This window comes from Candidozyma duobushaemuli (genome assembly GCF_002926085.2).
Source record: "Candidozyma duobushaemuli strain B09383 chromosome Unknown B_B09383, whole genome shotgun sequence".
In the NCBI taxonomy this organism is placed as follows: Eukaryota; Fungi; Ascomycota; class Pichiomycetes; order Serinales; family Metschnikowiaceae; genus Candidozyma; species Candidozyma duobushaemuli.
The window spans coordinates 802,982-821,572 of NW_020289895.1; the positions used below are offsets into that span (position 1 = coordinate 802,982).

Genomic DNA, 18,591 nt, shown 5'->3' on the forward strand with positions numbered 1-18,591 from the left:
CGCTCATCTGGTAATAGACACCCACATCAATTGCTTGATCTCATGCTTGGTATTATGCTATTTACATGTCGATCATGTCGTCTTCCTCGGACTCCTCAGAGACCTCGGGTGGGAAATTCATCTCGAACGTAGTCGTCGTAGCGGGTTCTTGTGGCTGCGTGATGTTGTTGTTATTGTTGTTGTCGAAATTGAGGTTGCCCACATTGGTGTCTTCGTCACTGTCGCTGTCGCTCAGCTCGAAGCCATCCATTCCATCGTCAAAAGGAATTGGTGCTGGCAAATTCGAGTTCTCGTTCAATGCGTTGTCAAGCTCATTTTCAAGATCTCCCACGTCATCTTCGGCCTCTTTCATATCGAAATCACCCTCGCCCTTTTGCTCTGCAGCTTCACTGATAGGTTGAGCAGTCTGGTCGCTACTGCTGGATGGCCTTTTGCCCGCAACGTCGGTTCTGTTCTCCACGAGTTTGAAGTCATCACCAAAATCGAGCTCACCAACATCATCCTCCTCCTCACTCTCGTCCAGCACATTGGCGTTGGGGTTGAATGCAAAGCCGAATTCGAAAGACCCGGCATTCTTCTCCTGCTCTTTCTCTTGTCTGGCTCTCTCCTCAAGCAACTCGGCGATCTTAGCACGCTTCTTTTCATGAGCTTCCTTGGTCGCCTTGACGACTCGCTTTAGGCTCTTTTGTAGGAACAGCTCGTAGAATGCATTGTCTTCGGCTGTAGGCAAAGCCGTGGCATATGGCGAATACTTCTTTTCGCGCTTCAAGAGAATATCATCTTCTCTCTTCTTTCTATGTGCTGCAAGCTTCTTGGCTGCTCTTTCCTTGGCTGCCTTCCGCCTCATAGCGTAGTCCACGAAATCAAAGCGTTTGGAACTTGTAGGGGGTTTGGGTTCTTCAGGAGCAGGCTGACCTTCATCTTCCTTGGGCTTCTCTTTTGTTTCACTCGCCTCTGCATTTGCCTCTTGAGGTGACTCCACATCAGTTGCATGGCCCTCCCCAGAAACGCTCATGATATCCTCGTCATCTGAATCCAATTCTGAAAGCACAGCCTCCTCTGGCACCTCGCGGTCAATGAGCTTGTACAAGGACCCCTCGTTGAGTCTCAGCTCTTCCACTAACTTAAGCTTGATCTGCTTGAGTTCAGTAATGGTCTTCATATAGTTACCCGTGTTTTGGTATGTGTAGTCCGGCGGAAGCGTGGGAAAATAGTCAGGAATATATGATGGCCTCAGCAGCTGTCTTGGGATTAAGGAGGCCACCTCATGCTGGTCGTTGGCGTGGAACACTGCGGATGGATCGTTTTTATCTAGATGGAACTCTTCAGCGTAGAAGTCATCCAAAAGCTGATTGGCTTGTCTGTCCAAAGTGTTCTTATGCAATTTAGTCGCCTCAGGCAACACCCGGCATCGCTCGTACTCCAGGTACAAAGAACCAGGGCTAATACAGTTATTGTGGAAACAAATATCCAAATCATGAACTCCAGGTCTCTTGTGTCTCTGCACTTCCGTGTACTTGTGAAGCAGCCCTATTAGTTTATGCAAGTATTCCGAAGCCAAGTTCCCCAATTCGTCTATGAACTCTTCTGAAAACTGGGGCTTTGCTTTATGAGTGGTGACAATCAAACCAGCAAACTTCCGTAGCTGAAAGTCCATTGGTTCTATGCAAGCAGTTTTATCGTCGTGGGGAGCAGTGAGATGCAGTAGATGGCCCAAGTGGCGCTTATCTGGTTCCACATAGTCGCTTTTTAGACTTTCCTTGATAATACGAGCTCTTTCCTTATCGAACTTCTTTTTCTCTTGTGCTTCTTTTTCTATTGAATCTCGACGGCCTGCGTTCCGTGTTCTATGCGTGACATTCGTCGGCTCCTGTGGTTCTGGCGATTCTGCCATTATGGTGTTGTGGAGGAAGTAGCTTGAGAGTTTGTATTGGTGATACTTCGGTGCGCGCACACACAGTACTACTAATATTTGGAAAGCCACTGGCTGTATACTTCGTGACGAAATTCGTAGATGTATCAAATTTAGCTATTCGTAGCCCATCCAGAGCATTGCTGGCGGTGAGGCTTCACTAAGGAGGGACACTGGGTTAGTACGCAGAGGCAATTGGTGCAACATTGTAAGGGGAGCACTTAGAATCCACCCGACAACAAGTACTCAATCGCTCCCTGGACACTGCCACCACTTCTCCTGAGCGCAGCGACGTTCTGGTCAAAGTCAAAGAAGCCCATGTCGTTGAGCTGTCTCAACTGAGCCTCGTAACGCTCCTCTGGAGGTCTGTCGTCACGAGGAGGAGCAGCACCAGCACCAGCACCGGCGCCAGCACCACCGAACATGCTGAAAGGATCAGCAGGCATGCCGTTAGGGAAAAGAGATGCAAGTGGGTTGGCACCCACACCTGGAGTCTGACCTGGAGTCGAGCCTTGGCCTTCAGTCTGGCCCAGCGTCTGACTCTCACCACCCTCGTTGACAGTAGGGTTGGCGCCTGGCGCAGGGAAAGCCAGAGCAGCGCCCTCGGCACCGCCGCCTTGCATGTTTCTGAGGTTCATCATGCTGCGCATGGTTTCCGGGTTGGTGATCATTTCACGGAACATCGGCAGCTGGAGCATCGTCCGGACCTGGGGCCCCATGGCACGGAGCTGTGGGTTCTGGTTGATCATAAAGTCCAACATCTGCGGGTTCAGCAAGAGCGAGTTCATCTGCTCTTGGAACATCGGGCTGCTCATCATTTCCAGCATCTGATCTGGGTCTGGCATCTGTCCCATGCCGCCGTCGGGGCCAAACATGGAAGCCGAAGGAAGCTGTGTGTAGCCAGCGTACCTGGCGCCGGTCAAGTCAGCCAATGGGTTGAACGAACCCTGACCAGCAGCAATGTTGGAAGGCACATTCTGAGGAGAGGTGGATCTCTCTGATTCGGCAGCAGGCTGGGTCGAAGAAGCAGCAGCTGGTTTTGGTGCCGACAGCTTGACCATATGAACAGCGTGGCCGTTTTGGATCTTGTAGGAAGCCACGGTTTCCTCGTCCTTGAGGACCTTACCAGAGTAGATCAAACGCTGTCTTTCCGGAGGCACATCAGCCTGGACGGAGATAAGAGCCTTGAGGTCGGCGATGGAAGCAGAGGTCTCCACGGAAATCTCGTACTTCTTGTCGCCCGACGACTTGACGTTGATGGTGATTTCAGACATGGTGGTTGAGATTAGGTGAGATCAAGAGATATAGGGCGGGTGTGCGGGTTTCCATACCCTTCCATAGAGGTTCCACGGGGTGATCTTGGGGGATTTAAAAAAAGAACAAAATGGGTTAGAAGAAGTGGAAGAAGTGGATTTGGGGTCTATTTATATGTTTCTTAAGGAGGTGGCGTGGCTATATCCGGGGTTCTAGGGTCCGTGGGGCGGTTGCAAAATGCGAAAGACTTAGGTGGAGAGGACAGGCAGGTGTTTCATGACCGTGATTTTACGGAAATGACTTTTTATCGATATATGAATTTATTAGTTTTTTAAATTGGCTGTTGTAAACAATGTTCATTTCAATTGATCTGGAGTTGAAACCAGGGATGAATGTAGTATGGTGTGGACCAGCGGTCATGGAGGTCGAGAAATCACCGAATTATCCGACACTTTGCAAAGTACATTCCAGATTTCTTTAAATTTCGAGTCTGAATTTGAATACCACAACTTGGCCTATCCTGGCCCACAATAGGATTGCGCTCCGAAGTTTGCCACTGTCAGATTATGTAATCGTGACATAATGCCGCTGAATGTGAATTGTGGAGCACTTCTAGGGAGAGTATTGACAAGTAGATTTTGGAACATTTGGACGAACTTAAAGCAGCTTAACGGCTCTCAGGCTGAAAGTGTTAGATTGAATTGTGGAGTGGTCATCATAAACTGAATGCATCCCATCTAGCTGTCTCACTTTCGAGTCCAAACTGAATAGGTTGTAACAGACCAAGTGAAGAGATCTTCCAAGCTAGATTGAAACACACCTTTAGATTGAAGGAGTTGTAAATTCTAACGAACGTTTAAGCTAAAGTGCACTGGCTATCAAATCGACCACTAGAAGACTATTCCATTCGTGCTCACCTAGAGATATTCATACGTATCACTTCAGCAAAGCTGCAAAACCAACAAAACCTCACTCCTACCACTCTCCTACTCCTACAACTCATTTTAAAAATCTCTCAATTGAAACATGGGTCGAGAACACCGTTCTCTATGCAAAGAGCGCTGTGCGCTATATTAAAGCCCTGCGGTTGTCTGTGGCAAGGCGACTAATCAATAGTCAATCTCCTAGAATGCTGATAAAATTACCTGAAGTATGGTCACGAAGGGTCATGCGAAGGGCACACCTGTGAATGCAAATCTGAAAAGTCAAGGAAGCATCTCCTCCAATGATGCTTAGTGAAGTAGCTGTAATTGAGCGCCTCCACTGCACCCAATTTCAACCAACTCACTTCACCTCGACCTTCCAGCCGCAGTCCAAACAGCTGTATGCCTTTTCGTCGCCAAAGTCTGCTTTGCCCTTCGTCTGCATCAACAGCCACTCACCTTTGGCTGGAATCTTCTTACACTTTTTGTTCAAGCAACGGGCCAGCGTCTTCTTGTAGCGAAGGCCGCACGAGTTGCACAATTGGCCCTCCTTGATCGACCACGATGGTCTCCAGCATGGCGACTGGTCAGATCCACAGGAAATGCATACTCTGGCAGCCTGCTGGCCATGGCGAGGAGGCAGTCTCATGAGCTCCGAACGAGACTTGTCCTTGACCGAGGGTGGGGTGATGGGAATGAACTTTGTCTTTTGCTTCTTCTTCGGACTCGAGGGCTCGTTTTCCGTGAAGGAGTTTTCTGGGGTGAAGGGAACGGTATTCACGGTAGCCACAGGCGGTCTGTATTCTGGCTGGTAGTAGCTGGCGCCAGCGCCAGCGGGGCGAGAAAGCTGGATAAGCGATTGGGCCAATTCAAGATATTCCGGGTACCGTTCCACGTCGTTCATGTATGTCTTGTTGAGGTAGGTGTAGTTTGACTCGTAGGGAAAGTTGATTTTGCGCTCGGCGAGGGTGGGCAAGGACTTGCTGATTCTGGAGTCAAAATGGGGTTTCACGCCCAGGGAAAGCTCACTGATGGGTGGGAGTTTGACTGGCTCTTTTTGGGTGTTGGGCTGTGTCGCAGTAGTAGCTGCAGTGTCGTTTTTCGCAGCCATTTTCAAACCAGCACCTCCATCCACAGGCCTATTATGAGCATGGGCCTCAAGGTAGCTGTATGAATTGAGAAAAGACGGTTTGGCTCTGATCAGATCCAAAAGCCCGTAGCGCCAGTTTTCGTCGTGCGGCTTGTATGTGTCGAAGTAGTCGAGCAGCACTGTGGGCACAATGGGGTCCTTCGCTCTTTCCAAAGCAGTGGAAAGGCTGGGAAGCGACACTCTTTGCGGTGTTTGTTTAAAAAGAGCGGCGCTTGGAAGCACGGCGGTGGCAGGAGCCGATGGCGGCGAAGGTGGAGCCGTTCTGGACCGTTTGGTCAGTTCATGCTGGGGCTCCGAGTCAGCGCCCAAGTCGCTGTGGGAGCGTTTTTTCGAGTAGTTCAGCAGAAGGCCAGGCGGCGTGAGCAGGCGGAGCTTGAGCAGGTTGAGCATGGGGCTCCTGGGGTAATTCAGGTCGAACATGGGGTGCACCACGCTCATGGGTGATGCAGATATTAGCGAGATGGACCGGCCGATTTAAGGCAGGACAGAACCACGGGGTGGGACAAGGGGGTTGGGATCACAGGTGGGTTGGTGTGATCACAAAAGGGTATGGGTTGGTGTGATCAAGGGTATTGGTGACCGAGTAGCTGCGATTGGGTAGCTTTAATGGTGATGAATGACGGTGTGATCAACGGTGTGATCAATGGGTAGTCAATGGGTAGTCAATGGGTAGTCAATGGGAATGCCTAGTAGCTGAGTGGTCAATGGGAATGCCTAGTAGCTGGTCAATGGATTGTAGCTGAGTGATCAATATATGTAAAGCTAAGTGATCAATGGATGTTGGTGACCAATGGATGTTGAGTGACCAATAGATGTTGGTGACCAATGGATTGTAGCTTCGTGATAATGGATTTGAGTGACCAACTGGTGGTTGAATGCTAGGGTATAAGCGAAAGGAAGGAGTGGGTTTTTCTTCAAGAGAACAAGATGGCTGCGAAAAGCGTGGAGGTGCAGCGGATCCGGCGCCTTAAATCAGGCTGGAGGGCAGATCAACGTCAGATCAAGGGGAGCGGCCGGATTGGGAAAAAAGTGCAGCGAAGAAACCCAGAAGGTTGCCGGAACGCAGGCTAGATGGCCGGAAACAGAAGAAACGCTGGCGAAAGGGCAGGACGCTGGACGCAAGCGGCAGTGGGTGCTGGCTGAAAAAGACTGTTTTTGTGCAATTGACGCTGGCGTTTATGCTGGCTATATATGAGGATGCGGCCGTGGGAGTATTTTTTGGCCAGGGCAACGCAGCATGGCCCGATTCAGCGGTAGGCTCGCTGAATGCGGAAGGTGGTCCCAGCCAGATGCAGCGACGGCGCGGGAGCGTGCTGCTTTCAGGTGAGACGAGGTGGCCTGTATGCAGGACCCGAGAACGGTTGCAAAAATGGAGGCCCTCTCAGACGAGGCTTCCTGGGGAGGTGTGGTTATGGGAATTGGAGGATGGGGAGGAATCGGAGTCTACGGCTATGGCAGTGGATGCTGGATCCCCTGCACATAAGCAATTGGCTAGCCAATTGCCAGAACCCCTTTCCTCTTGTCCACCTCTCGTCCCCTTCCTCCTCTTTGCTGCCCTGGCTGGCTGGATCACGTCACCAGGCACAGATCAGATCGCTTCTCTGGATCCATTCCACAAGCAGTACGCACGGCTCCTGAACTGGCCAGCGTCCTTATCTCATAAAGCCAAATGCGGAATGGAGGCTATTTTTGATCTGGCCCCAAATTCCCCGTTTTTTGTCAATTCCCTTGTTTTCGTTAATTCCCCGGTTTTGGTTAATTCCCCGTTTTTAGTCAATTCCATCCTTTTACGTCCTTCCCAATCCGATCGCCCCAATCCCTTTTGGGCTAGCAAGGGTGAGGCTGGTTCAGGAGCTCTTGCAGCCAGATCGCGAGTATCCCATTTGGTTCGTTGCTGGCACGCCTTCACACACACTGTAATTTCTACACTTTTCACTACTTCATTCAAAAGCCTTCAGTTTAATATTCTATTTTCTAATCCTTCTTCTCGTCGGCCTTCTCCTCGGCCTTATTTGTGGCGGCACCAGCTCCAAGGCCTCCGGCTACTCCTCCAACAATGTGGCTCACCTGACCTCCTCCAACAGCGTCAGCAACCTTGTTTCCGCCGATTGATCCGACAAGTCCAACTCCAATATCCTTAGCTGTGCGTGCTGCGTCACTCATAATGTGCTTGTTGCAAATCTGCTAGGGGGGCCACTTGGGCTTTTTATAGCTGGACCTTGGTTGCTGTCCTGCGCACCGATAAGATGGAAGCTTCTTTGCTACGATGACGTGCTGCCTGTGAAAGGCACAGCCGCTCCGACGATGCAGCCGTGAGGATGCCCGTGGATGTCGTCTTGTGGCTCCTCGGGTATTGAATTAGGCTTGCTGTGGATTTGCGTAGTTTGTGGCGCCTGAGCTTGTAGTCAATTGTGGATTGCGGTGGAGGTTTTTGGTTTTGTGACGTTTGGGAGATAGGGGAATTGATTCGCTTGCAGCCGAGGACAATCGGTGTCAGGCTGGTGGCTGTGGTCCTGGCTCTGGTTGTTGCATGTGTAGGTAGAAGTAGTCTGGTCAGGTTAAGCAGCTGAGGCGTTGCTAACTGCAATTGAAGCAACAGCGAAGCATGTACATGCGTTCACTTTGACCAATGTAGCTGGCTGAAGTAGGCTGTATCTCTTGGAAAGCATTGCAAGAACTGTTGAGTTCGGTGATAGGGTTTGCCATACACGAGGCCTTTTGAGCCATGAGTCATACCAGCCACCCCAAGTGCCTCGGATATTTTCTCCATAAGCCAGCCCCGAGCCGTGGCCAAATTGACTTCTATATGGGCATTGGATCCACCTTTGGTTCGTCCTTTCCTCGAACACTCGATAAGTGCGCCGATTCACAACACAAATGTGCACTTTTGAATTTCTCAAAATTCTTTTCAGCGCATGAGCCTCTTTGAAGATAAATTCGAAACTCCTCTTCATTCAAAGGCCCTTTATCTATGGTTCCATGTATAGCCAGTGTGTTATATGCAGCACCTTAGATAAACACCCACTCAAAACAAGCCATGATCGTGCCAAATAACAAACTCAGGTAATCACTTGTAATAAATGAATCTCTCAATTTCCCTCAACTCCGAACTTTTTTTCATACTTCCCGGCGTGGACGGTTCCATCAAGATATCATCGTACACACCTGCAGTACACTACCCCATCAAGAATTTCCACTCTATCACACAACCACAATGAACTTAGCAGCCAACTCACAGCAAGATCCAAGTATGTATTGTGAATCCCGTGGCGTTCCAGGCCATCTAACCATCCAGCACAACCCATAGAGCCTTTTTTGAAAAGCCTTTTGGCGTCTTTTGACCTTCTGTATTTCCCAAGCGGGCCTAGTGCTCAACCACAATTCCCCAACGTCGAGGCCTATGCTACCCAATTTGGCAAACAGCTAAAACCCGCCTGTGCTATAATATTTGACGGTCACCCGTTGATACCTCAGGCACCTGCTAACGATGCTCGGTTGGAGTTCCAGAAGAAATGGCTTGGATGCCCATTAACCTCACACCAAATGAGCTCCTACGACGCCCATCTAATCCCTGGCACAGGCTTGTATTCCGTTACTGTGAACGGCAAAGTGCGTTTTGACGAAGGAGGCAAATCCAGGCTAGGGGAGTCGGCTGATCTTGTACAGACGCCCAATGGCCCTGCCAAACCAAGACCCATTTGGGGTTCCTGGTACGGTTTCAACATGAACATGGTGATCGATGAGGCCGTGGTCCGCGGGTCCGAGGCCGAGCTCATCAACAGTTTCAACTATAGAATCACGTACAAGCCCGACGACAGCATAATTAGCATTTAAGACAACTAGATCTCATTTTCGGCAACGTAGTCATTGAGTAGCTGTCCCAAGTACCGGTCAGAGTAGAACTCGACTTCTGGGAAGGGGTAGCCAAGCTGCTCAAACACCTCCTTGACGTTGGGGGTGATGAAATCGTAGAAAACTACATCCACTGGTGCCTTACGACCGTTGTGCTTGAGCTCCACGCTTTGCACGACATTGGGGATTGGGTAGTTGATCACGGCCTTGTGGACAGTGTCATCACCCTTGTTGCCAAAGTCATCGTACGTGACGTAACCTTTGGTGAGCTTCTCGACATGGAGGTCTAAATCATCGTACTGCGACAAGTCCATGACCTGCTGATCACGCTTCTGGAAAGCCTTTGGAGTCTGATGAGGAGGAGCTAAGGGTTCCTTGCTAGCTGCAGCCATGATGTAGCCTCCCTGGTTCAACTTGGGGGTAATTTGGACCGCAATATACTTGGGAACCGTCACCTTGACCCATTTATTCTGGAAAGGCGATACAATGTAATGTGTGTCCAAAGTGTATGGGCCCTTGTACAAATCGTACCGCACGGATCCAGTGTTGATAAGGATAAGTCTCTCCTGGCTCGTTTCCACACCCTTCTCTGCCTCAAGTGTGGGAAGCACCTTTTTGGCAAGCAACCTGAACAAATTCTTTGGGTGTGACACGGGAACGTAGTCCATGTAATAGTTGGAATTGTTCACGTAGCCAATGACATCATCAAGACCCAAGTCCTTCCTTGCCAGCGCTATCAAGGACTTAACGTGGTTGCCTTTCTTAGTGTCGAAAGCCTCAACAGACTTGCCGGAGTGGTACCGGAACAGGTCTGTGTTGAAGTCAATGTAACGTCTAGAGTAAACCTCAGAGGCCTCGTTGCCTGTGGCGTTCAAATTGACCCCGAGGAAGCCCACAGTCTCACAGAATCTGCCACTCTGAAGAGCCACCAGCTTCTCGTCGTAAACCACAAAATCACGAATATGGCTGTGGCCACCGAAGTACTCTATCTTTGTCTCTGGATAATGAACCCTAAGCTCGGCGTGCAAAAGCGCCAATTCGTTCCAGTCCCGGTCCACAGGCACATGGGTCACCACCACAACGGTGTCCACCTCTTCGGCAGGAAACTTGTCGAGGATCTCCTGGAACCAGTCCTTCTCAATCACCTCGGAAATTGGCGTGACCTTGGTCTTTTCATTGTACCTGGCAAAATCAAACATAAACCCGAGTGCAAGCACCCTGGTGCCCTTGACCTCTGTCTTCCAGTACCTGTACTTGTTTCCAATTGGCACCCACTTTTCGCCGTCAAGGTACTCCACATTTGTGCTCACGTACTTCTCTCCGTAGTGCTTCGCCACAATTTCGTATTCCTGCTGGGAATTCTCTGCTAGATAGAGCTCATGATTGCCCAAAGTCAAAAGATCGTAGTCCTGTTCTATGAATATCGGAAGCGAGCGGGCGCCATTGGGACTGGTGATGTCCAGAAGCCCATTGCCATCGTGACGGTCTCCGCTGTCCACAAGAAGCAAATCCTGGCCGTTCTGTCGGGCCTTTTGTTTAAGGTGGTGTGCAAATGAGACAAAGTCACCCCAGTCTCCGGAGTAAGTTTTCTGGTTCAAGTGGCCCAGGTACCAGCCGTGTGTGTCTGTGGTGTGGAGAAAGTTGAGATCTCCAAAGGCGAGGTCTCTGAAGGTGGCAAGAGCGGCACCTATAAAGAAGAAGGTAGCTCTCATGGTTATCGATATAGATAAGCGCGAAAGCGTTGATAGTGGAGTGGGGGAGGGACTGTGTTAATACTGCCTACTTTGGCATTTTTTGTTTTGTAAGCTATCAGACAAGAATTCCCCCTCATTTACAAATTTTCTTGTAACTCAAGAATTGCAATTGGTGATTTCATGTATCAATGCAATCTTCACTACTGTGGCTGCGAATGGCTGCAAACCAGGTGGTTGTCATGTCAAGACAGATCTGGGTTTTCGTAAAACGACTATTTTAGTAATTTTTCCAAAGAGCACCAATCGACTCATTCGTCGTACTTTGCGGAGCTCCACTTTCGCTTCATGAACTCTATGGTGACCCATTGTGCCTCATCTGAAGCACTCCTCCCCTTTACTCGAAAGACACTTGCAGCCAAACCTGGCCAATTCGATCTTCTCTACAACTCTCTTAAAAATGTGTTCAGTATCAGATACTTACAATTACAAACCCAGCTGGGCTCTTCTTCTGTCACGCTCCTCGGTGATAGACAACTTGATACCCTTGCCCTTTGGCAAAGAGATGTGGGACTTGCCAGCCTCGTCACCAATGACGAAGACGTTAGTCAATCTGGTGACGAAAGTGTTCTCCAAAGCGTCCTTGATGTGGACCAAGTCGAAACCACCCTCGTGCTTCTCTCTGTGGGTAATAACACCAACTCTACCCATGTTCTTACCACCAGTGACCATGACCAACTTACCAGTGTCGAACTTGATGAACTCGGTGATCTTACCGGTGGCCAAGTCGATCTTGACGGTGTCGTTAGCTCTGATCAATGGGTCTGGGTATCTGATGGTTCTACCGTCGTGGGTGACAACGTATGGAACACCTCTCTTACCCAAAGCGATCTTCCTGACCTTACCGAGCTTGTAGGAAGCCTCCTCAGCGGTGATTCTGTGGACAGTGAATCTACCCTTGACATCGTACACCAATCTGAAGTTCTCGTTGGTGGCCTCCAAGGTGATGACATCCATGAAACCAGCTGGGTAGGTGGAGTCGGTTCTGACCTTACCGTCAACCTTAACGTGCTCTTGCATCAAGATAGCCTTGACCTCTCTGCCGTTCAAAGCGTACTTCAATCTGTTTCTCAAGAAAACGATCAAAGGCAAGCACTCTCTCAACTTGTGAGGGCCGGCGGAGGCTCTTGGGGCGTAGGTGCCGGACAATTTGTCCAACATCCAGTGGGATGGGGCCGCCAATCTCTTAAGGTGCTTCTTAGGTCCTCTAGCCATGATGTGGTTGTGGTATAGTGAGAAAAAGATTTGATACTTTTTTTTTTCAGTCTTGTGCGCAGCGGGCTCGAGCCCTATCACGTGTGTTGTGTACGCAGTCACACTCCCCGAGCTGTCACACCACTACCGTTCCAGGATAATAGAGCGTTTGGGAATAAACTTCAATGTGTAGTTTAGTACAATATATCAGTAACCCATATAAATTTTGATCAACCTCTGGTTATTGAAGTGTTTCATTATGTCCTCCTCCCGGTGCTTATATGTAGGCTTTTGGATGCCTGGACCACTTCATGATCAGGGCCATTTCTTGATATTAGGAGAATTTATTGATGAGTGATATGATTAATGGATTGGTTCAATAAGGCATTTGACTTTCTCCTCTTAATATGTTGTTTGTGGAAGTAATAAGGATTATGCGTGTCTCACTCTTTGGTCTCAGATACACCAGCATCAGTAAACTCAATAATGAACATAAAGCATATTTTAAGAGTCGATATTCTAAGCTTTCGAATTAGATGTTACTTCAAAGGCTCACTTTTTGTTAACTACTGCGTCTACCGTTTACCTATTCCCACCCTTTTCATTATCAGGAAGACATCTCCGTCTTGTCGTATTGCCGATTCGTATGTAATGCTCACCAAAACCATTTCTTGCCTCCCTTCTGCTTCAACTCCGAATCCACAGCCCTGTTCTGCAACGTCAACTCGTGGAACTGCTCTTCAAGTTCGGCAAATCTCTCGGTCTCCTTCGCATTCTCCGTCAAGAGATCCTGAATCTTCGAGTCCACGTCCTGCGGGAGCGACGAGCTCAGCTGTTCGACCTTCGCCTCAAGCTCTTTGATGTCTTTTTCTAGCGAGATCGCTTGTGCTTCTAGGTCCTCGATGTCACCGTAGACATCTGGCAACACAACCTTGGTGTTCACCAACTCCTGCACCACACTCATGTGGTCCTTGTTGATGGTGTAGAACTCTGTTTCGAGTTGCTTGATCTCGTAGCGTAACTGACCATTCTTCGTTCTGTACTCCTCGATCTCCTTGGTTCTGGCTGCATCTTTCTCGCATAGAAGCTCGAACTCCAGCTTGTATCTGTTGATGTCGGCAGGTGAGACCTCTACAAGCATGGCATCCTTAACAAATGCATCAAGCTTGTAGTAGTTGGCCCCGCTCTTGGTAGTGGACTTGCGGCCCAAAAGCGAAAAACGCTTGTTTTCCGGTTTTTCTGTCGACGCCACGAATTCGTCGCTGACATAAATATTAAAAAGATTGAGCTTCAAAAATTCGAGAAGGGCGTCGAAGTTGAGTCGAAGGAGGTTGCTTTCGTTTCTCAACATTAAGTTCACCGCCAAGCGGAGCACGGCCTCGATACCCTGTGTGATCACCATATCAAAGATTCTCAACACCACGTCCAACGGAAATTTATAGCTGAAGAATGTGAGGAACCATTGGGAGGCATACATCGACAGGCGGATGCCCTGGCGCACCAAGTGGTTGTATAATAGCGGCAGGCACTGTTCGAGCAAACGGTCGAACTGGTGGAGCAAGAGATGAAGGCCCTGCATTTCCGGGCAGAAGAGCTCCCGAAGACCGTAGTCCTTCATCAATGTGACAAGCAAGCAGAAGCACTCGGCCTCGTTCATGTTCATCACTAACGGTACCACTATGAACACCATACCCTGAGTGTACCCGACGTCAGGGTCAAAAAGCGAATAGACTTTGATCACGTTGAACAACTCGTCGGCCTTGTTGGCGGCGTTGACGTTTGTGAAGAAAGATGTACGAGACAAGTCTCTCTTGATGGCTCTCTCGTGCACGGAGGTTTCGTTCTTCAAATGGAAGTAGAGCTCCTCAAGCTGGAGGTTCTTGGAGCGGCTCACGAGCTGCCAGATGATGCCACGAAACTCCTTGGGGATCCCGTCCGCCACGGCCCGCTGCACCGTCTGGGGTTCGTCTTTGACCAATTCATCATAGTCCTCTACAACCCTGCCCCAAAACTCCCAATCGATATCGACACCACCCATAAGCTCGGGCGCTGAACCAATCGTGGCCTTGATGCCATTGAACGTGTTTTTGATGCTCTGGCGGCCCAGCTCGATCGCAGAACGTGCTGCTTCGTCTTTGGAGTCGAATTTGATACTAATCTCGTTTTGCCTTGCTGCAAGCAACGACGAAGGCGCTTCGGACGGTGGAGCCGCAGATCTGGGTATACCTGTTTCCACTGCTGTCCTTATCCCGTCCCTGGAAGGCAATTCGTTTGAAGTCTCCTCGGTTACCTGTTCTTTGGGCTCCTCGATATTTTCCTTCTTGGGGCTCTCTGGAAAAGCTCCTGGCGGAACAGACGCCTCCTTGACCTCTTCTTCCGGTTCCTCCGGGGCATGACGCTCCTGAGTATCGGTGAATTCGTCTTCATCCTCGTCGTTGTCCTTTTGAGACCCAGAACCATCTTGAGATTCCGTCAGGGAAAGCTCCTGATTGGTCGCCGCGGGCAGATTTTCGGCATTGGCGGCGCCATTTTCGGCCTGACTTCTCTGCGTCTTCTTCTTTCCCTTTTTCCCCATGAATAGTGGTTGGTTATCAAGAGAGGATTAGATTCTGTGCAGCAGGACCAAGGTGTATCGCTCGGCGTGCCAGGTGCAGGACATTTGCACCCAAACGGGTGGGTCTACAAAGTTAGTGAATATATCTCGTGATTTCATTCTCTCGTAACTCGTACTCGTAATCTCTCAGTTTGCTTACACGGCCCACTCGTGTTCTTCCACGATGTGCACCAGCGACAGCGGCGGCACAGGCTCGAGACGGACTATCCTTTGCAGCAGCTGCAGCGACAAGATATCCTGAGAGCTGGCGGTGCTGCCCAGCGATAGCAGCGGCAGGGGCATGTCGGAGGCGCTGAGGAACCAACTGGTGGTTTCTGAAGGGACCGACTCTCCATACGAGAACTCCAGCCCGGCATCACTCTCGGAGCTGCTGCCAGCAGAGGCTCCCTCGTGGATGACGCCGCCAACGACGTTCTTTTCCACCAAAAGCGTCTCGAGACGCTCTCTGTCGCAGTTGGGGAAGAACACGCGGATCACGCCCTCGTCCTGGACGACTTCTACCGGCAACTCGCCCAACTCACTCAAACGAGCCAAGTCACGCTGTACTTCGGCGAGCTTCTCTCTAAAACGGGCCAAATTGTCCATCATCTCGTCCACCACGTCGGTGGTCAACACGGTCTTGTCGGGGACGGAGAGCCTGGGGGCATAGCGAAAGTCGACGTAGACGCCAGAAACAGCCGGCTCGATCTCCTCGGTGGCCCAGCTGCCCAAGCGCTTGACCAAGTCGTGGTAGTGTGGGGAGCCCTGGATGCTTGTCTTCAACACCGCAGGAACGGCTCTGGAAATGTCTACAGTCAGGTACTCGGACTGCTGCACTGCTGGCTCCTTGCGTTTGAAAAGCTCAGCCACAGCACTCTGGATGCCCTTGTTCCAGCGCTGGTCCTCTTCCTCCTCGAACGCCTGGCAGAAATCCTTGTGTGCCAACTGCGTCAAGGAGGGGATCTTGTAAAGCTTAGAGGCCTTCAGGGAGTAGCTTCTTTGAGCAAAGTTCTGGGAAACAAGACCGGTGCCCACTTTGCGGCCGCTAAACGGACAGAAGCCCGAGAAGAAGCGGAACTGGCCCTTGCACGCCCGAGCCCGGAAGCCACGGCCCATGGTCCACTTGTCAAAAAGGCTCCAGCCAAACTGGTGGTTTGTTCCAAAAAACGTCAGGTAGCCTCTGTTCTGCTGAAACTGACCAATCACGTTCATCCGGCGGAAGCCCTTGGATCTGGGCACCACCACGGGGATTCTAGCAGGAGCCCTCTGGCCCCATTCTTGGCCCAAGTTCTCCTGGAGCTCCTCAAGCGCCTGTCTGAGTCTCTTGTGAATATTCCTCTTCAAGGCGGCGAGGTTTTTCAACGCAGACATGGCATACCAATAAATAGAAGGTTTTGTTTGGGAAGCAAAGTGAAAAAAGAAGGGAAGGTGGTTTTTCCTGGTGTTGCTGAAGAAAAGTGTGGATGTGGTTAGGGTCGTTTGGGTAGAGATGGCTGTTTTCGCACGACTCACTCACCCTTGCTAGCCCGAGCCGGATACCCCGCGGTTCGGTTTTAGGACGGAGGAGGCCAGGAGGGAGAGAAGATTTATTTATTTAAAAATTTTGGGTTTTCGATTATTTTTTCAAATCGACTTTTTAAATATGCTGCTTTTGGTTGGTTTTTTTTGTTGTGGGCCTGCTCTGTAAGACCTGACGTAATGCTCACGGCGACTCAACTTCCATGCTGTTTACCATTCAAGCCCGTGAAAACGGCTGCGGCAGATCCGCTACGCCGTGGTGTCCGGGTTTTTTCAGGGAAACTTCACCAGAATTTCCCGATTTTTTAATTCTCCCTTTTCTACTACTTCCTTTTCCTGCTTTTCTCTGGCGTCTTGTGGTGCTGGGTTCCCGCTGGTGGGTCTGGATTCGCTGCCATTCCCGGGGTGCGCGGATTGAGAACCGGCTGGGTTCGGAGCAGGAAGGAATGACAGAACAATAAAACGTGAATGGCGAGGTGGAGAAGGGTTCTTTTTGGCTTTAGGGTTCTTTTTCGGTCGCCAAGGTTTCAAGGGTCCTGGTGGGGTTTTCTTTATTGGCCCCGTGGACACTGGGAGTTCTTGGTGGTCAGGCTGAGTGAGGGATTTAGCATATGGTGCATTGACAGCTGGTAGAGCAAATCGGGAGGGTTTAGCCAATCCGCTTTGGTCTGGTGATTTTGGATGTTTCTGGACTAGTGATTTTGGACTAGTGTTTCTGGACTAGTGATTTCTGAAGTAGTGATTTCTGGATTAGTCGCTTTTTGACTAAGCAAATGATGTATAGTTGGATTGGAGGAGTCTCTGGGTCTGTATGGCATGTGGTAGTATACTCGTTGCACTTACAGCTCCCCATGAAAGTAGATCAATTTTTTCCTCTATGTCAAGCTATCTGCCTAAGAAGGCCTATTCAAAGACTAAGCGAATGCTTTTTTTTTTTTTTTTTTTGTTAAATTCATCTGATTAAATGGAAAACCCTATCTAATTTTACTTTGATTACCTGCTTGTGTCCAATGGATCTGATGAGTCTGCATCGGCCAAAACTCGTACACTTCAAAAAGCCAATCACCACTTCTCAAAACCACTTTCATTTTGTTCATTATCATTTCCTCTTAAAGCTTCATCCGGACCCTATCTCCTTACATTAATTCTACATGTCCCATTCATAATATGTCAATGCACTGGCTAATATTATACATTACGCGAGACGCACGCTGGTTTCCAGAAAGATCGCAAAACGTCACCCACCTACAAAAACACAAAATCGTCGTGAATATAAATAAGCTAAATATCATTGGACGCTTGTCTTCAATAAGATCAAATAGGTAGTAGATCATTTGGATCATCGAGAAACGGGCTGGATTGAACACATTTGACTCGTCGTCCACATAATGAAAATCTACTTCGCATAAATCGCCAATTAACCTACCTAGAAAATACTTCTTCTACATTGTGCTCAGCTTGCCTGCGCTACAAATCTCTTCATATGGATCGTGTATTGTCGTGATGGAGTGGGTCGTTAGATGCTAGAAGTCGGTGATGACTTCGTTGAAGATGGAGGTGTATTCTGGGGAGAAAGGGCTGAGGCGTTGTTTCTTTAAGCTGGGCTCTGGGAAGGCCTCGGCGTCGTAATCGTAGTTCTCGATCGAGTTCAATGAGAGCAACGACGAAGGTGACGTCAACGAGGGTCCCAGCGTGCTGTCTCTGTCTCTGTCTGAAGGTTGCTTCTTAGGCGAAGTGGGGATATTATTAAGCATGAAGTCGTCGATGATCTCCTGCTTGATCTTTACCTTGTCCCATGACTCCTCCTCGGACTCGTTGCACTCAGCATGGGAGAAGACAGAGTTGGGCGACTGGGCAGTCGACTCGTTCTTGAGGTTTCTTAGTTCTTCGACGTAGTTTGGATTGTCCATGAGCAGATCAATGCTCACATGAGATGGTAACATGATCCGAAGCATTTCAGTGACCTTGTCCAACTTATTTTCAACCTCGGTGAGGTAACGTCTCGTGAGAGGCAGCCTGACCGTCCTGGGCAGGTACAGACAGCACCATCCGTGTTGCTTACACTTGGAGCACTTTGGGTATTCTTTGGAACACTTGAGTTTGCGTTTGCGGCACGAATCACACGCCTGTTCGATGGTGCTTTCGTCAGCAGTCTCGGACTTGCACTCCGAATCGGCAGGTGTATCGTGGGCTTCATTAGACTTTGGATATGAATTGATAGTGCTGCGGGCGTATGGTTCTGAGCCTGTGAGGGCTTCGGTTCTGGAAAATAGTTCGTTTTTGGAGAGTGGCTCTAGCTTCACTGAATTTGATGTGTTGGCCATGATATTCCAGTTGCTGACCGATGGGGTATTAGGGAAGAAAACAGGTATTGGCTCGGGGGTGGGCCAATGAAGGGGAAAACTTTGGATAAAAAGGGGTAGCAGAGGAAGGAAAAGTGTTTT

General features: G+C 49.6%; 9 protein-coding genes across 9 annotated transcripts; 1 reads left to right on the plus strand and 8 right to left on the minus strand. All coding sequences in view use genetic code 12, as the record gives it.

Moving 5' to 3' along the window:
* Positions 1 to 61: 61 nt before the first annotated feature.
* CXQ87_001841 (uncharacterized protein) lies at positions 62 to 1,894 on the minus strand (the record flags this gene model as incomplete). Its single annotated transcript, XM_025480363.1, has 1 exon — positions 62 to 1,894. The coding sequence occupies one exon, from the start codon at positions 1,892 to 1,894 to the stop codon at positions 62 to 64; it is 1,833 nt and encodes a 610-aa protein (XP_025334663.1).
* A 239-nt stretch (positions 1,895 to 2,133) lies between these two features.
* Positions 2,134 to 3,186, minus strand: CXQ87_001842 (ubiquitin domain-containing protein DSK2; the record flags this gene model as incomplete). The annotated part of the gene is made up of 1 exon (XM_025480364.1): positions 2,134 to 3,186. One exon carries the CDS (start codon positions 3,184 to 3,186, stop codon positions 2,134 to 2,136), a length of 1,053 nt encoding a protein of 350 aa, XP_025334664.1.
* A 1,264-nt stretch (positions 3,187 to 4,450) lies between these two features.
* ASH1 (DNA-binding transcription repressor) lies at positions 4,451 to 5,677 on the minus strand (the record flags this gene model as incomplete). The annotated part of the gene is made up of 1 exon (XM_025480365.1): positions 4,451 to 5,677. One exon carries the CDS (start codon positions 5,675 to 5,677, stop codon positions 4,451 to 4,453), a length of 1,227 nt encoding a protein of 408 aa, XP_025334665.1.
* Positions 5,678 to 8,453: 2,776 nt separating this feature from the next.
* Positions 8,454 to 9,033, plus strand: MTR2 (Mtr2p; the record flags this gene model as incomplete). The annotated part of the gene is made up of 3 exons (XM_025480366.1): positions 8,454 to 8,487; positions 8,547 to 8,989; positions 9,022 to 9,033. 3 exons carry the CDS (start codon positions 8,454 to 8,456, stop codon positions 9,031 to 9,033), a joined length of 489 nt encoding a protein of 162 aa, XP_025334666.1.
* Positions 9,034 to 9,078: 45 nt separating this feature from the next.
* Positions 9,079 to 10,803, minus strand: CXQ87_001845 (uncharacterized protein; the record flags this gene model as incomplete). The annotated part of the gene is made up of 1 exon (XM_025480367.1): positions 9,079 to 10,803. The coding sequence occupies one exon, from the start codon at positions 10,801 to 10,803 to the stop codon at positions 9,079 to 9,081; it is 1,725 nt and encodes a 574-aa protein (XP_025334667.1).
* A 465-nt stretch (positions 10,804 to 11,268) lies between these two features.
* RPS4A (40S ribosomal protein eS4) lies at positions 11,269 to 12,057 on the minus strand (the record flags this gene model as incomplete). Its single annotated transcript, XM_025480368.1, has 1 exon — positions 11,269 to 12,057. The coding sequence occupies one exon, from the start codon at positions 12,055 to 12,057 to the stop codon at positions 11,269 to 11,271; it is 789 nt and encodes a 262-aa protein (XP_025334668.1).
* A 634-nt stretch (positions 12,058 to 12,691) lies between these two features.
* Positions 12,692 to 14,611, minus strand: GYP5 (Gyp5p; the record flags this gene model as incomplete). The annotated part of the gene is made up of 1 exon (XM_025480369.1): positions 12,692 to 14,611. The coding sequence occupies one exon, from the start codon at positions 14,609 to 14,611 to the stop codon at positions 12,692 to 12,694; it is 1,920 nt and encodes a 639-aa protein (XP_025334669.1).
* Positions 14,612 to 14,785: 174 nt separating this feature from the next.
* CXQ87_001848 (uncharacterized protein) lies at positions 14,786 to 16,000 on the minus strand (the record flags this gene model as incomplete). Its single annotated transcript, XM_025480370.1, has 1 exon — positions 14,786 to 16,000. The coding sequence occupies one exon, from the start codon at positions 15,998 to 16,000 to the stop codon at positions 14,786 to 14,788; it is 1,215 nt and encodes a 404-aa protein (XP_025334670.1).
* A 1,670-nt stretch (positions 16,001 to 17,670) lies between these two features.
* On the minus strand, positions 17,671 to 18,471 carry GAL4 (galactose-responsive transcription factor; the record flags this gene model as incomplete). The annotated part of the gene is made up of 1 exon (XM_025480371.1): positions 17,671 to 18,471. One exon carries the CDS (start codon positions 18,469 to 18,471, stop codon positions 17,671 to 17,673), a length of 801 nt encoding a protein of 266 aa, XP_025334671.1.
* Between the last annotated feature and the right edge of the window lie 120 nt (positions 18,472 to 18,591).